The following is a 17118-nucleotide window of genomic DNA, read 5'->3' as shown; positions in this document are numbered from 1 at the left end:
TGTGAGGGGAGAAGGAGAGAAAAGAACACAGGATACATACACACACACACACAGGATACCTGTATCCGTAACACGCATTAAGAAGGAAAGAAATATCCACAAATTAACTTTTAACAAGGCACACATGTTAATTGAAATGCATTCCAGGTGACTACCTTATGAAGCTGGTTGAGAGAATTCCAATAGAGTACAAAGCTGTCATCAAGGCAAAGGGTGGCTATTTTGAAGAATCTCAAATATAAAATATATTTTGATTTGTTTAACACTTTTTTGGTTATTACATGATTCCATATGTGTTATTTCATAGTATTTTCTACAATGTAGAAAACAGTAAAAAAAATATTTAAAAAACTGGAATGAGTAGGTGTGTCCAAACTTCTGACTGGTACTGCATATGGACGCAGATGATGACGTAAAATGAATAATTGCGCCATCTGCCAACCGGTTGGGCTAGGCAATTCCACATAAGGCTTTTCAAAAGACCAGAAACAGACTGCCACCTTGGCTCACTTGTCTCCTCAATAAAACATGAAACAAAAGCAAATGATTTATGGTCATACTCGTAATGTATTTATTTAAAACATATTTATGGAAATGCTACAGTTCTTTACCTGGAACTTTGAAATCTCTTTCTGTTAAAATGTTGAATAATCTTTGTGTGACCTCTCATTCTGGCCTTTATTCAGGACCAAATTCCCCTTCAGATTCTGAGCACACAAACAGCTCCATAAATTTAGCCACTCCCACCTCTCAGTTCAAGGAAAACGAAAGTGATCTCAGATATCATTCTGCTCAAGCTGTGTTTGTGTGCAACAAAATGGCAGAGGCCATTTTAAAAGACCAAGATCCGTTCTTTTGTTCAATATGCTTGGATCTACTAAAGGATCCAGTGACTATACATTGTGGACATAGCTACTGTATGGGTTGTATCAACGGCTGCTGGGATCAGGATGATCTGAAAGGAGTCTACAGCTGTCCCCAGTGCAGACATACCTTCACCCCAAGGCCTGTTCTGAACAGGAGCACTGTCTTGGTTGAAGTGGTGGAGAAACTGAAGAGGACAGGACCTCAAGCGTCACCTGCTCACTGTTATGCTGGACCTGAAGATGTGGAGTGTGATGTCTGCACTGGGAGAAAACACAAAGCTGTCAAGTACTGTCTGGTGTGTCTTGTCTCATACTGCGAGACTCATCTCCAGCCTCATTATGACTCGCTTGCCTTTAAGAAGCACAAGCTGGTCAAAGCCTCCACACAACGACAGGAGAAGATCTGCCCTCATCATGACAAACTGTTGGAGGTTTACTGCTGTACTGATCGGCAGTGTATCTGTCTGCTGTGTGTGATGGATGAACATAAAGGCCATGATACGGTGTCAGTTGCAGCAGAAAGGACTGAGAAACAGGTATAGAATGTTCTACTCTATATACAAATCAATTTACAAATACTGTACTTTGAATATAACAGAGGGTGTAAATATCATCAAATTAAAATCACCATAGAAATAGTCTGGCATTTTGATAGATTTGAACAGTTAAGTGCCATTTAAGACCTGAAAAATATATGATGTCAAGGGAATATTGATACAGCAGAAAGATATATTCAACAAATTCCTCCCGGGTAGGACTTCCATTTTACAGTGATCTCCTACAAGAGCTGAACTTAAACATTAATTAATTTGCTTTTAAGTTGACAACATTAAACTACTTATTCTGGCGACATGATGACCGATGCTTGACGTTGACGGGATGCTGATGTTGTAGTTTCAATGAGCAAGGCAGAGACAAAAAGCCTGATATGGACAGTGATGGTGCAGAGATGGCAGGAGCAGTGGAATAGTGATACTAAGGGCAGGGATTTATTTCAAGTACAGAGGAAAGTCGGGGAGGGTGGCAGGAAGGGACAGAAGAAAGGAGGCAATTTTTACAAGATTAAGGGTGGGACACAGACGGTTGAATAAGACTTTAAATGTGATAGGAAAGCATCCAACAGGAAAGTGTGATTATTTGCCAGGAAACAGAGACAGTGGAGCATGTATTGCTACAGTGTGGGCAGTATCAGAGGGAAAGGGAGAGGCTGAGATATAATATGAGGGAGAAGGCAATACAGGAAATTAGTTTAAAGAGTATGTCGAGTAGAACGTCATTAGATAATAGTCTCAAATATTTTGTTATATTTTTTAAGAGCAATGGGCCTGGTAGGTAGGATTTAGTTTCACCCTGTCTCTGGCCCACACTGAAGTACAGTAGGTGGTGGTAATGCACCATAACGTTGGTTGCCAACCGCCGATAAACCCCACCAAAAGAGAAAACAAGTAGCCTAACCGCAGGAGCTGTTGGCTAGAGCCAAGACCAGAGTAGGCACTTTTGCAACAGATTTTTGTGACGAAATTATCCGTAGAGTTGAAAATACGATGGAAACACGTTACACTTGTATCCAGTACAGAAAATGTAAGCAAAAAATGACATTTTGTGTGCGCTACGTCATCATGCACATATTTTTCTCCCCAGCATGTCAGTTTGGTAGAAACCACTGGAGGGAAATGGGATTTTTTTCTCTATGCAGATTTGAGAATATTCGCAATAAAATCTGTCGACAATTGATTGGAAACCTAGCTATAAACCAGGTTTCCATCCAACCTTAATACGCGAGTAAAGTAGGCCCACATGTTGGATAAAACATTTAAAGATGGGCCTGATGGAAACAAGTTTTTCCGTTAATTTTCCAAATGTCGACTATACTAAATACGCTACACAAGGTGGGATCGTTTGTGTCTGTAAAATTAATTATGCGAGACATGTCGGTGGAAACTCTTTTATGCGCAATATTGATAAAATAGCCATCATATCAAAGTAAACTTTGAGAAACGCGATTACATGTTGTGTGGTCCCACTATGACTCGTTGGGGAAAGCATGCAGTTTATTATGCTACAGATTAAATCAGTTATGATGTATCTGGTGGAAGGAAATAAACTTAATGTTCTTATCCAATAAATATCGAGGGTCTTATTCTGATGACATGATCATCAATGCTTGGCTGCCGTTTGACAAATACATGTAGGTTATACATGCGCTCAATATAACGCAACATTTTATTGTGATACATTTTTAAGTAGAGTTGAAAATGCAATATAAACCCATTTAAATTTTATTTTTTAGTCGGTTCATGGGAATGGAACTGCAAAATGTATTTTTGTGGACACTATGTCATCCCGCACAGACTTTTATCTGCAACAAATACATTTGATGGAAACACCTCTGATGGGAAAATTAGCATATTGTTTTTATGCAGATTTTTATTTATTTATATTCACGTAAAAATTTGTCGCCAATTGGATGGAAACCTAGCTACAATCACAAATTAAATTAGTGGAATATGATTTGTCATCTACACAGAAACAGTTGGGTAAAATACAGCAGCAGTACCATCAGAGAATCCAGGAGATGGAGAAGGAGGTACAGGAGCTTAGGCAGGCTGTGAAAACACTCACGGTGAGTTTTGTCTATTTATTCTACTACTTCCCATATCTAACCAATTTGTATGGAGAGTCTGGAAATCTTTTGGGGTCTAGCCTTTCAGCTTCTAGGGTTCTAGGGCACTTGGCAACTCACTTGGCAAGTCAGTCAGGGCTTTCCTGACCCTGCAGTCGATCAGTGAGGAGCCCATTAAGGATCAGTGGGCCACATTCCAATCCCACTCAGACCCAGTTGGGAACAAGCTTTCTGGGGTCCTGATGAGAGGTGAGTGGCTGGTTGAAATATACCCTCTTTTCTCTACCTTAACAGCGCTCTGCACAGGTGACAGTGGATGCGACTGACAGGATCTTTATTGAGCTGATCCGCTCCATTGAGCGAAGGCGTTCTGAGGTGAAGGAGCTGATCAGATCTCAGGAGAGGATTGCAGGGAGTCGGGTTCAGGGACTCCTGGACCGACTAGATCAGGAAGTCACTGAGATGAAGAGAAGAGATGCTGAGCTCAGGCAGCTCTCAAACACAGAGGACCACATCTATTTCCTTCAGGTGACATCATTGGCTTCATACCTACACTGTACACATAGTTCCTAAGTTGCCATCTAAGTGAAACTGTCTCTAGACTAGTTATTTTCTTGTCTGTTTCCACTGTAGAGTTTCCAGTCACTCTCTGTCCCTCCTGGTTCTGAGGCCCTACCCAGCCCCACTTTCAATCCACACATTTCTTTTGAACGTGTGAAGAAATTGGTTTCTGGACTGAAAGTGCAACTGGATGGTATCTGCAAGGAGGAAATAGACAAGATATCTGAAAATGGTAAGGCAAAGAGTAGACCATGTATTTATGAAGATCACACAAGAAATATCTGACTGAATAGTAGTGACATTTCGAACGTTTGTGTGTCCATAGTGATGAAAGTGCAAATTGTTCGACCTCTGGAGCCCAAGACCAGAGAGGAGTTCTTAGAATGTGAGTCACAGGATGTTTTCTCATACTGCCCACATCATGAACACACATGAACCCCCCCCACACACACACACAATATATATATCTCTTTTTGTCTTTTTTTTTTTTTTGTCAATTCACTCAGATTCCTACGAACTCACGGTGGATCCTAACACAGCATGTGGAACACTGCATCTGTCTGAGAAGAACAGCAAGGTGACATGGAGTGAAGGGGAGACTCAAGCCTATCCTGATCATCCAGACAGATTTACCCACTATGACCAAGTGCTGTGTAGAGAGGGTTTATCTGGAAACTGCTACTGGGAGGCTGAGCTTCGAGGCTGGATTACTGTGGCAGTCTCATATGTGGCTCTTGTGAGGAAAGGAGAGGGTAATGAGTGTAGGTTTGGAGGTAATGATCATTCTTGGAGTTTGGAATGCTCTCCCACCAGTTGTTCTTTCCTTCATAATAATGTTAAGACTAAAATACGATCCCATTGCACCTCCAGAGTAGGAGTGTACCTGGACTACAAGGCAGGAACTCTGTCCTTTTACAGCATTTCTAAAAAAGTGACCCTCCTCCACAGAGTGAATAACACATTCACTGAACCCCTCTATCCTGGGTTTGGGGTTGGTTTGGAATCATCTGTGAGGATAATGCTTCCCATGCAGTCAACATGATTTTTCTGTGTTTTATATATATTTCCACACTATGAGGTTAGAATAATACTGTGAAATTGTGAACTGCATCTCAGTGCGAGGCGTCACTACAGACCCTGGTTCATTTCTAGGCTGTATCACAGCCGGCCGTGATTAGGAGTCCCATAGGGCAGCTCACAATTTGCCCAGCGTCATCCGAGTTAGGGTTTGGCCAGGGTAGGCCGTCATTGTAAATAAGAATTTGTTCTTAACTGACTTGCCTAGTGAAAAAAAGGTTGAATTAAAAAAAATATATAAACATTTTTAGTATAAGAGTTGTTTGAAAAGACCTGACATTTCAGCATGTTTTGGGGGAATGGAGTTTTGGCCTGCCTGGTGTTATCTGCAGCTCTTACACTAAAAGGGCATCAGCATAATTTTCACAGTATTATTCCAACCTCATATGGAAATATAAACACTGAGTGCACAAAACATTAGGAACATCTTCCTAATATTGAGTTGCACCCACCTTTTCCCTCAGAACAGCCTCAATTCGTTGGGGCATTGACTGGAAAGCGTTCCACAGGGATGCTGGCCCATGTTGATTCCAATTCTTCCCACAGTTGTGTCAAGTTGGCTGGATGTCCTTTGGGTAGTGGACCATTCTTGATACACACAGGAAACTGTTGAGCGTGAAAAACCCAGCAGTGTTTTTTAAAATTTAATTCAGTCTGGTATGAGAACGGTAGCCCCTAACTGCAAAAGCAGGGTGTCTGCGGAAAGCCTAGGTATGACTTACTACCATATATGGGCATACATATTTATAAAGCAGGCTGAGCCGATGACCTCATTTCAAGATGGCTGCTAACTACATTCCAGTTAGCATTGTGAAGCATAAACAAAATTATCACAGAATATGTTGATACACACCAAAAGCCTGGACTCCACAGCTCATGAGGATATCGTATTTGTCTCCCTGTGACCTACCGTTATTGATCACCAGCCCCGAGAATCAAAATGTTTATTTTACACAACGTTTTTACCAAACATCTTACAAAGTAAACTCAATTTGGTCTGTGTTTACGCTATAGCGACATGGGGAAGGGGGGGGGGGGGGGGGGTGTATCAAATATGCTTAGGTTGGTAGGAACAAAGCCTATTGCCAATGTTATCTTATGTATTACTTCATGTCAACATCGAATGTCCACTGAGTGACTATCTTTGCGCATCAAAAAAATGATGTTGCCTGCTTACGTGCTGTAGGCATCCATATCCGCTGTATGTCACCCGACACCACCACAATGTTTCAGAGAGGTTGGTGTCGTATAATTTTTATATTTTTATAGTGAACAATAACTTTTTGGCACATCCAGTGTGCAAAAACAGTGCAAGTACCACATTCGGACACTTTGGAGAAGTTGAAAGGACCCTTGAATGTACCCTGGATACGTTTATGTATGTTTGAGTGAGGTTGATATGGTAGAAAATCAGTTTTTTTTTACGGAACAAATAGCATTTAGGGATTGCAATTATGTAATAGCACTGGAAATGTCTAATTTACATTTATATGCCACTTTGGAGAGGTTTAGGTAAAGTTGGAAACATCCCGTGACCACACCTGACCACTTACTAAAACGTCTGCCCATTTCTAGTTGTTAGGTCTATTAATCCACTTTTTTTCTCATATGGTTCACATGTTGTGGAAGCCATCTGTGTTTCCAGCTCTAGTCATCAATAATTAACCTATGGCTTGTCAATAAAAGATGACTTTCAAAATTAAAAAGGTTATTTTGTGTGTGCTTGATCTTGTGTATTCTGAACTATGCAACTCCTATCTTTCCTCAATCTCCCAGATGTCTTCTTTCCAAATATAGCAACTGTTTGTATGTCATAATCATGTCATTACACATTAATAGCAGTTACTTTTGGGTATGTCTATTTAGGCGGAAATCTACATTTTGCCATGACATTTAAGAGTTAAACGTCTCCTCCCCTTCATCTACACTGATTGAATTGACATCAATAAGGGATCATAGCTTTCAGCTGGATTTACCTGGTCAGTTTGTCAGGGAAAGAGCAGGTGTTCCTAATGTTTTCTTCATTCAGTGTATAAAATACAGAAAATCCCAATTTTGACTGCAATGGGCCTTTAATAGACCAATAAGAAAGAGTTCTGCCCCTGAGCAAGGCAGTTAACCCACTGTTCCCCAGGCGCCAAAGATGTGGATGTAGATTAAGGTAGCCCCCCACACACATTTCAGTTGTACAACTGACTAGGTATCCCCCTTTCCAATCACAGTAAAAGTTACTTAATTGTTACACAGAAATAATTTGATATTGAGATAAAAACAGCTGCATTGAACTTTTAAGTTAATACGTTTTTGTTTTATAGACATGGCACTTTATTTTACTTTTTGTTCATTATTGTCTGTTATTTTCTCTCATTGTAATATATACATCGATAGTCCTGTCAAACGTGTAAGCCTAATACTACTTATTAATCAAAACACTTTCTCTTTTATGACTTCATTACTGTAAAATGTGATCTTTAAAAAATAAAAGCCATTAGTATGGCATTGGAATGGCTTTATAGCTGACTTATTTGACACAATTTCCACACACACATTTTAATATAAATATGATATGATGGTCCATGGATGCTCATATTAACAGATCAATGTAGTCCAGGGGTAGTCGGACCCCTGTGGGTACTTGGCCTTATCCACAGGGGTTACTTGAGAATACTCATGAGACTATAGGGTTACTGGTCAAATGCAATTGAGGGGGTACTTCAGGGGTATGCCTGGAAAGGACAAAATGTGATTAGTGGTACAATTTTTTTTTAAAGGTTGTGAATGTGAACCACTGATTGTAGTCTACTCACTCAGTTAATATAGGCTGGCACTAACAAAAACACATGTCTACATTTTATGTAAAACTATCTGATTTATTTATTAATATATTCTGAGTTAACCTCATACCTGAACGTGTCCCAAAGCTTCAGTCGGAGTGGGTGACTACATTAACCAACATGCTTTGCGATTACAAAGTCCCCCTACCTGGGTTGCCCAGCAACGAGTCAACTACAAATGAAGATGGACTCTTCTGAGAAACAACCAGCTGAAGACAATTTTCAAGGTAATATATAAGTTCACAGCTCAACTAATTATACATTTTGACAACGGTAAATTAATATTTAAATGAATAGGTACAATCAAAGAGATATTTAGTTATTTACCCTGCTCTGACCCTAACACAAGGAATGAGCAATTCTAGCTAGCTAGCTTGTTTGCTAGCTGCTGTCTACGTTAGGGTGATTTTCAAATATTGTAGCTCATTCATTTAAATGAAGTATGCATATTTGCATTATATGTTACACACTGTCAATAGAAATAAGACTCCTGTCAACATAAGACATTTGGTCTGTAAACTATCAATAAACTTAAGCCTCTTCTTGGAAGTGTTTTACAAGTCCTATTTGCCTTTTTTGATGCACTTAATCTTCCTGATCTTGTACTTATGACAGGTGACCCCACAGGAAAGCAGAAAGCTTCTGGGGAAACGGAAAGCTCAAATGTTCAGCCACCTCCAGAGAACAACACAACTTCCCAATCAGCAGGTGCACAGGAAGCACATACACAAGCAGAGGACCCTTCACAAGACAAAGCTCAGGGTAGTCCTGCTCTCTTTATGACCTTTCTGTCTAGAGTCCACACATAGGTAGCTCCCTCATGAGAGAGCTGGGTTGTGTTCAGTAGATAGAGACCGTTTAGAAACAGGGAGGTAACTACTGGAACTTGTACAATAAGAACACCCTTTTTTTCCCCACTGCAAAAATGTTTCAGTATGGCGTGCCTACTTCTCGGCCATGACCTGATGTTTGACAGCAGTTTGTCTTTTCAGCTCCTGCAGCCTCTGAGCAGGTGCAGCAGCAGCCAGGTGGGAGTAGTGATGTTGTGGAGGAAGAGGAGGAGCGAATGGGGATGAAGAAACTCTCTGAGGACATGTACTATAACTATGACGAGCTGTACTCCAGACCAGTCATCACTGCAGACTCGGAGATCCCAGAGAACCTGCTGCACCTTACGTATCTTTTAACACTGTGTATGCCATGTGCCAGAGTTTGTGCGTAGAAGTCTTCACAACCCAGTTATGTTCATGGTATTATGTTTGTGTATTGCGTTGCACCTTAATTAACATTCTTCCAGGCACTCTTTTGGGTATGACTGTGGGCGCAGGGCTAACCTGCAGCTGCTGGATGAGCGAACGCTGGCCTTTGTGGCTGGAAACCAGCTCATATTCCTGGATGTTCGGACCAAGGAGCAACGCTACCTCCGCTCCTGCAGTGGGGGAGGCATCGGCACCATCATGGTACACACACACACACACAGAAACACTGGCTCTGGATAACCTTAATTCACCTTATATAACCCCATCGGTAACTGTGTTTCTCTGCAGGCCCACCCCAGTAATAGGTATTTTGCTGTGGCAGAGAAGGGAGACCAGCCCAACATCGTCATCTATGAGTATCCCTCACTACGACTCTACCGCATTCTCAGAGGTATGGGAAATTTACCACATGCACACAGGCACTCACACCCTTTGTGGTGTTGAATTTTTTTTTTTTTAACTATGTATAAAGAATATTATTAATGATCAAGACATCTGGTTTGAATCCCTATCCGTTAGGTGGGACAGGGCAGGCTTACAGCTTTGTGGACTTTAACCATGAGGGCACCCTGCTGGCCAGTGTGGGTAGTGCTCCGGACTACATGCTGACCCTGTGGGAATGGAGACATGAACAGGTGATGCTGCGCTGCAAGGCCTTCTCACAGGACGTCTACAGGGTCACCTTTTCACCTGACAATCCTGGGCAACTCACCACCTCCGGATCTGGACACATCAAGTTAGTAGCAATCAATCGAGCAAAATGTATTTGTACTACCACTTTTATACATTTGTTACAAAGTACTTTATAGAAAGCTGGGCGGAGAGAAAACAGATTTCATCATGAAATATTGACAACAAATACAAAAATGGTGTATTATGTGTACAGTGTCATTCACCATGTGAGTTGATCTCTCATCAATCATTCTTCCAGGTTTTGGAAAATGGCCAGCACTTTTACTGGTCTCAAACTGCAAGGGCTTCTGGGAAGGTTTGGGAAGACTGCCCTGACTGATATTGAGGGTTATGTGGAGCTGCCTGATGGGAAGGTCTGTCCACTGCTCTTTTACATTAAATTCCTGCTATTCATACATCATTGAAATTGACACAAACCAAAAGCAATATTCTCTTGTTCTATGTTGTCCTGATCACATCCCTGCTGTCCGGGTGCCAGGTAGTGTCGGGGTCTGAGTGGGGAAACATGCTGCTGTGGGACGGGGGCCTGATCAAGGTAGAGATATGCCGTAAGGGGGGCAGGACGTGCCACGCTGGCACCATCCAGCAGTTTGCTTTGGACGAGGGGGAGCTCATGACCATCGGCTCCGATGGAGCCATTAGGGTAACCTTTCAGATACTATACAGTCCTCTCAGCCTCAGTCTAAGTGGTCTCTGCTAACCCTAAAAAGCAGGCCTGAACAACTGATCTGTGGCCAGTTTTGTTGATTGCTCGCTGTGTAATATCTTTCTCCACACTGTGCAGGGCTGGGACTTTGAGAGCATTGACACAGCAGACTGTAACGATGACAGCGGTCTGTTTGAGATTGAGCCCATGAACGAGATGGTGATTGGACGCAACGTCAGCCTGTCCTCCATGGTCAAAAGCTGCCTGCCAGACTCCTTCATCTGGTTCGCCCAGGTCAGAGTGCAGGGGTCAAGGGCCAAGGGTCATACATAGTCCTATTGATCTGATTGGTTACTGATCTGATTGGTTACTAATAATATAATTTAAAATCCCTCAAATTGTGTCCCATATGTGTTTAGACACGGCGACCATTTAAGTTTTACAACCATCATAGGTGGTTACCATGGGCTGTATGGGAATCTGTGTAGTGTTATGTTAATGAGTTTAAGTTTGGGATTCCCTCAGAAACAAGATCATTTCTTATTAAATAACGTGTCAAATGTATCTCTTCCCAGGATTCCAATGGAGGCATCTGGAAACTGGATCTTTCATTTTCCAACATTGTGAGTTTCTTTCCATCAGCACAGTGTTTGAGTGTGTATGTGGGACTGTGTGTATTGGGTCTTGTATTAAATTACTCCATTATATTGTGTGTACAGACCCAGGACCCAGAGTGTCTGTTCTCCTTCCATGCTGGAGTGATCCAGGGAATGGATGTGTCCAGCACTAGCCATCTGATGGCCACCACCACTTTAGACCGTGAGAGTGGCCTATCACTGTACACTAATACACACACAGCACAGATTATAGAAACGCATGATTTTTGTGTCTATATGTTCCAAACACACACTCTTTCTTCCTCTCTTTCTCAGGCTCAGTCAGGATTTTTGACTTCCTTGCAAAGAAAGAACTAACAACCAGCCGCTACAAACAAGGTGGAACAACACTGACCTGGGCGCCACGCCTGGTATGTATGTGAGACTTGACTACAGTGCATTTGGAAAATATTCAGACCCCTTTAATTTTTCCACATTTTGTTACGTTACAGCCTTATTCTAAAATGGATAAAATCTTTATTTTCCCTCATCAATCTACACACAATACCCAGAAATGACAAAATGAACAGTTTTTAAAAGTTTTTGCACTTTTATTAAAAATTAAAAACATACCTTATTTACATACAGTTGAAATCGGAAGTTTACATACACTTAGGTTGGAGTCATTCAAATTAATTTTTCAACCACTCCACAAACTTTTTGTTAACAAACTATAGTTTTGGCAAGTCGGTTAGGACATCTACTTTGTGCATGACACAAGTAATTTTCCAACAATTGTTTACAGACAGATTATTTAACTTATACTGTATTATACACTGTATCACAATTCCAGTGGGTCAGAAGTTTACATACACAAAGTTGACTGTGCCTTTAAACATATTGGAAAATTCCAGAAAATAATGTCATGGCTTTAGAAGCTTCTGATAGGCTAATTGACATAATTTGAGTCAATTTGAGGGTTTTTTTCAGAAAAAAAAATTGTACACCTCTACAAGTCTGGTTCATCCTTGGGAGCAATTTCAAAATGCCTGAAGGTACCACGTTCATCTGTACAAACAACACTACGCCAGTATAAACACCATGGGATCACGCAGCCATCATACCTCTTAGAGATGAACGTACTTTGGTGCAAAAAGTGCAAATCAATCCCAGAACAACAGCAAAGGACCTTGTGAAGATGCTGGAGGAAACAAAAGTATCAATATCCACAGTAAAACTAGTCCTATATCGACATAGGCTGAAAGTCTGCTCAGCAAGGAAGAAGCCACTGCTCCAAAACCACCATAAAAAAGCCATACTACGCTTTGCAACTGCACATGGGGACAAAGATCATACTTTTTGGAGATATGTCCTCTGGTCTGAGGAAACAAAAATAGAACTGTTTGGCCATAATGACCATCGTTCTGTTTGGAGGAAAAAGGGGGAGGCTTATAAGCCAAAGAACACCGTCCCAACCTTGAAGCACGTGGTGGTAGCATCATGTTGAGTGGCCATCACAAAGCTCTGACCTCAATCCTAAAGAAAATTTGTGGGCAGAACTGAAAAAGCGTGTGCGAGCAAGGAGGCCTACAAAATCTGACTCAGTTCAACAGCTCTGTCAGGAGGAATGGGCCAAAATTCATCCAACTTATTGTGGGAAGCTTGTGGAAGGATACCTGAAACGTTTGACCCAAGTTAAACAATTTAAAGGCAATGCTACCAAATACTAATTGAGTGTATGTAAACTTCTGACCCACTGGGAGTGTGATGAAATAAATAAGAGCTGAAATAAATCCTTCTCTCTACTATTATTCTGACACGTCACATCCTTAAAATAAAGTAGTGATCCTAACTGACCTAAGACAGGGAATTTTTACTCGGATTAAATGTCAGGAATTGTGAAAAATTGAGTTTAAATGTATTTGGCTAAGGTGTATGTAAACTTCTGACTTCAACTGTAAGTATTCAGACACTTTGCTATGAGATTCAAAATTGAGCTCAGGTGCGTCCTGTTTCCATTGATCTTCCATTGGAGTCCACCAATGGTAAAATGAATTGATTGGACATGATTTGGAAAGGCACACACCTATCTATATAAGGTCCCACAGTTGACAGTGCATGTCAGAGCAAAAAACAAGCCATGAGGTTGAAGGAATTGTCCGTAGAGCGCCGAGACAGGATTGCGTCGAGGAAAATCATTTCTGCAGCATTGAAGGTCCCCAAGAACACAGTGGCCTCCATCATTCTTAAATGGAAGAAGTTTGGCACCACCAAAAATATTCCTTGAGCTGGCCACCAGGCCAAACTGAGCAATCGGGGGAGAAGGGCCTTGTCAGGGAGGTGACCAAGAACCCGATGGTCACTCTGACTAAGTTCCTCTGTGGAGATGGGAGAACCTCCCAGAAGGACAACCATCTCTGGAGCACTCCACCCATAAGGCCTTTATGGTAGAGTGGCCAGACGGAAGCCCCTCCTCAGTAAAAGGCACATGACTGCCTGCTTGGAGTTTGCCAAAAGGCACCTAAAGGACTCTCAGGCCAATGAGAAACAAGATTCTCTGGTCTGATGAAACCAAGATTGAACTCTTTAGCCTGAATGCCAAGCGTCACGTCTGGAGGAAATCTGGCACCATCCCTACGGTTAAGCAGCGGCAGGTACAGGGAGACTAGTCAGGATCGAGGGAAAGATGAACGGCGCAAAATTCATCTTTCCCTGTGCATCGACACTCCCCATCCAACCTGACAGAGCTTGAGAGGGTCTGCAGAGTACAATGGGAGAAACTCCCCAAAAACAGGTGTGCCAAGCTTGTAGCGTCATACCCAAGAAGACTCGAGGCTGTAATCGCTTCCAAACGTGCTTCAACAAAGTACTGAGTTAAAGGTCTGAATACTTATGTAAATGTGATATTTCTGTTTTTTAATTTTTTTAATGCATTTGCAAAAATCTCTAAAAACCTGTTTTTGCTTTGTCATTATAGGGTATTGTGTGTAGATTGATGAGGGTAAAAACAATTTAATCCGTTTTAGAATAAGGCTGTGAATAAGGTCAAGGGGTCAGAATACTTTCCGATGGCACTGTATATGGTAACATAATCATTCATGCAGTGCCTTGTGTTCTTCAACTAGGTCTCAACTTGCTTTGCTTATCTGTGTACTGTACCGTGTGTTGAGATTGTTCTGTGTGGCCCTTGCCTGTGTGTGTAGGTGAACCCTAGTGGAGGGCTGGTGGTGGTGGGCTTTGAGGACGGGGTGGTCCGTCTGCTGGAGCTCTACAACCCCCAGAGTTTACGAGTGGTTGCCGGGCGCAGTCGCTATGGAGATGCCGAGCTCCGTCTCAAACAGGCCTTCAAACCCCACAATGCAGCTGTGACGGCCATTGCATATGAACGTAACGGCGAGATCCTAGCTACTGGGGTAGGGACGGCCGGGGAATGTTGGCCAATGGGCAATGTGAAATTGTAGACCTAAAACAAACTGAATCGGAATAATAACAAATATCAATTAATCCTCTCCCCTCCACCATCCCTCCTTCTCTCTTTTCCTCTCTAGAGTATGGACTGCACTGTGTTCTTCTTCACTGTGGGGGACAGGTATGACCCCATTGGGTTTGTCACAGTACCAGGACCTGTACAGGGTCTGGAGTGGTCCCCCCAGTCACATGTAAGTCTGATCCCAGATCAGTGACAAATGTACGCAAGACAATGGCACGTGAGTTTAGTTAGAACCCTTCTGTGTGTGTGTGTTCAGGGCAAAAACACCCTGCTGGTCCTGTGTAGGAGTGGTCATGTAGTGGAGGTCCAGTCTCCAGACCCAGAGGCCCAGAACCACGGCACCACCTACCAAATCTCTGGCCTCCCCACAAGAAACTTCACCTTCAGCAGCATCAAGTCACACATCAAGGTCTGGCCCTCACTGTCTGGGAACAACTGTACTGTAAACACATTTTAATTTTATTTATTTATCCAGGATAGTCCACTCAGTAACACTTGCCACTGTTTTCCAAGGAGTCATGGGTTCCATAGAATCAATAAAACATACACATCACATAAAAGCTGTCTAGGTAAAAAACACAGTTTATACAGAAGCATACACATCATACTTAGTAGGAAACGTACATAAGCACGCTCACATTATATCTGTCTGTTATCTGCTTTGTGGACAGCTCTTTTGGTTCAACTCTGGCATGGGTGTGTAACTGTGAGCGTGTGTATTTCAGCGGGAGGAGGAGATTGCGCGCAGGCAGGCTCTGAAGGAGAAGAAGCAGAAGGAGAGAGAAGCACAGCTGAAGAAAGCCAAGGAGGAGGGCCTTGAGCCCACTGAGGAGGAGCTGCAGGAGGTAGAGGAGGAGGAGGAGCTGCCCCCTCTTTACACCCCTGACCCCCCCAGCCCTCTCTGCTGTGGCTTCTACTCTCTTCCTGGGGCCTTCTGGCTCTCCATGGTACATACAAACACATTAACAGGGCCATCTCTCGCTCTCTCTACATTGCACATTTACATTTGAGTCATTCACCTCAGTACCTCCAGGCTCTGATCAGGCCCTACACCCAAACAAGGGCACTGCGTTCATCCACCTCTGGCCTGCTCGCCTCCCTACCACTGAGGAAGTACAGTTCCCGCGCAGCCCAGTCAAAACTGTTCGCTGCTCTGGCCCCCCAATGGTGGAACAAACTCCCTCACGACGCCAGGACAGCGGAGTCAATCACCACCTTCCGGAGACACCTGAAACCCCACCTCTTTCAGGAATACCTAGGATAGGATAAAGTAATCCTTCTCACCCCCCCCCCCCCCCCTTAAAAGATTTAGATGCACTATTGTAAAGTGGCTGTTCCACTGGATGTCTTAAGGTGAACGCACCAATTTGTAAGTCGCTCTGGATAAGAGCGTCTGCTAAATGACTTAAATGTAAATGTAAATTTAGCAGATGCTCTTATCCAGAGCGACTTACAGCTAGGTGGGACAACCACATATCTCAGTCATAGTAAATACATTTTCCTCAATAAAGTAGCAAAGTCAGTGCTAGAAGGGAGGGAAAAAGTAAAGTGCGAGTGTTAGTTCACAAAAGGTAATTATTTATTTTTGTGGGGGGTGAGGAGGGGTTCTGTGGGATTATTTAAGATACTCCTTGAAGAGGTAGGGTTTCAGATGTTTTTGGAAGATGGGCAGGGACTCTGCTGTCCTAGCTTCAGGGGGAAGCTGGTTCCACCATTGGCGTGCCAGATCAGAGAAGAGCTTTGAGTGGGAGCTGCCCTCCCGTAGGGGTGGGAGGGCCAAGAGACCAGTGGTGGTAGAGTGGAGTACTCAGGTAAGGGTGTAGGGTTTGAGCATAGCCTGAAGGTAGGGAGGGGCAAGTACCATGGTCTTGTCGTGGATGAGTCTTCGACTGGAAGCCGGTGGAGTGTGCGGAGGAGCGGGGTGAAAACCAGGCTCTCTCTCCATATCTCTCTCAGGGAGGCTATGATTCGGGGTTCCTGTACCACTGTAAGTTTTCCGAGCAGCAGGGTGAGGACCTGTTACAGCGCAGGGATGAGCCGTTCACCTTCCTGCCTGTCCAGAATACAGACGAGGACCCCATCTGCACCATCACCTTCAGGTAAGGGACTACACAACTGATGGCTGAAAACGTTTTCTGTATCAGTGTGTCTGTATTGTGTTCTGTAATGTTGTAACTGCAGAGGTTTGTAGATGTTCTGTTAATGTGTGTACAGTCGTATAAAAAGTTTGGGCACCCCTGACAATTTCCATTCATAAATAATTGTGTGTTTGGATCAGCAATTTCATTTTGATCTATCAAATAACTGATGGACATAGTAATATTTCAGAAGTGAAATTAGGTTTATTGGATTAACAGAAAATGTGCAATATGCATCAAAACAAAATTAGACAGGTGCATAACTTTGGGCACCCCAATAGAAAAATCACATCAATATCTAAAATAGCCTCCTTTTGCTAAAATAACAGCCTCTA

At 42.7% G+C, this 17118-nt stretch overlaps 2 protein-coding genes across 2 annotated transcripts in view; both read left to right on the top strand.

Moving 5' to 3' along the window:
- The first annotated feature begins 773 nt into the window (after positions 1-773).
- On the top strand, positions 774-6838 carry LOC115134138 (tripartite motif-containing protein 16-like). Its single transcript, XM_029667813.2, has 6 exons — positions 774-1402; positions 3394-3489; positions 3784-4017; positions 4123-4282; positions 4376-4435; positions 4557-6838. The coding sequence occupies exons 1-6, from the start codon at positions 818-820 to the stop codon at positions 5090-5092; spliced, it is 1671 nt and encodes a 556-aa protein (XP_029523673.1). The 5' UTR covers positions 774-817; the 3' UTR covers positions 5093-6838.
- A 1277-nt stretch (positions 6839-8115) lies between these two features.
- LOC115134137 (cilia- and flagella-associated protein 44) overlaps positions 8116-17118 on the top strand; it is a 19240-nt gene continuing 10237 nt past the window's right edge. Inside the window, exons 1-18 of the mRNA XM_065022142.1 lie at positions 8116-8188; positions 8577-8723; positions 8954-9137; positions 9259-9421; positions 9509-9611; positions 9740-9956; positions 10152-10266; positions 10392-10556; positions 10698-10853; positions 11135-11182; positions 11279-11378; positions 11492-11586; positions 14359-14568; positions 14704-14814; positions 14902-15054; positions 15371-15592; positions 16602-16744; positions 16790-16796. Coding sequence (XP_064878214.1) covers positions 8140-8188; positions 8577-8723; positions 8954-9137; positions 9259-9421; positions 9509-9611; positions 9740-9956; positions 10152-10266; positions 10392-10556; positions 10698-10853; positions 11135-11182; positions 11279-11378; positions 11492-11586; positions 14359-14568; positions 14704-14814; positions 14902-15054; positions 15371-15592; positions 16602-16744; positions 16790-16796 — 2388 coding nt within the window. The 5' untranslated portion in view covers positions 8116-8139. The remainder of the gene's footprint in view (positions 8189-8576; positions 8724-8953; positions 9138-9258; positions 9422-9508; positions 9612-9739; positions 9957-10151; positions 10267-10391; positions 10557-10697; positions 10854-11134; positions 11183-11278; positions 11379-11491; positions 11587-14358; positions 14569-14703; positions 14815-14901; positions 15055-15370; positions 15593-16601; positions 16745-16789; positions 16797-17118) is intronic.

The sequence above is a fragment of the Oncorhynchus nerka genome, linkage group LG9a (genome assembly GCF_034236695.1).
Source record: "Oncorhynchus nerka isolate Pitt River linkage group LG9a, Oner_Uvic_2.0, whole genome shotgun sequence".
NCBI classification, from domain to species: Eukaryota; Metazoa; Chordata; class Actinopteri; order Salmoniformes; family Salmonidae; genus Oncorhynchus; species Oncorhynchus nerka.
Note: the sequence above shows the minus strand (reverse complement) of the source record. Positions and strands in the feature narration are given on the sequence as shown.

Bases quoted from the DNA above. Each gene is read 5' to 3' on its own strand.
- LOC115134138 (XM_029667813.2), top strand. From the start codon at position 818: ATGGCAGAGGCCATTTTAAAAGACCAAGATCCGTTCTTTTGTTCAATA. The intron at 1,403-3,393 runs GTATAGAATGTT...TCATCTACACAG, and splicing joins CAGAAAGGACTGAGAAACAG to AAACAGTTGGGTAAAATACA. The intron at 4,283-4,375 runs GTAAGGCAAAGA...GTGTGTCCATAG, and splicing joins AGACAAGATATCTGAAAATG to TGATGAAAGTGCAAATTGTT.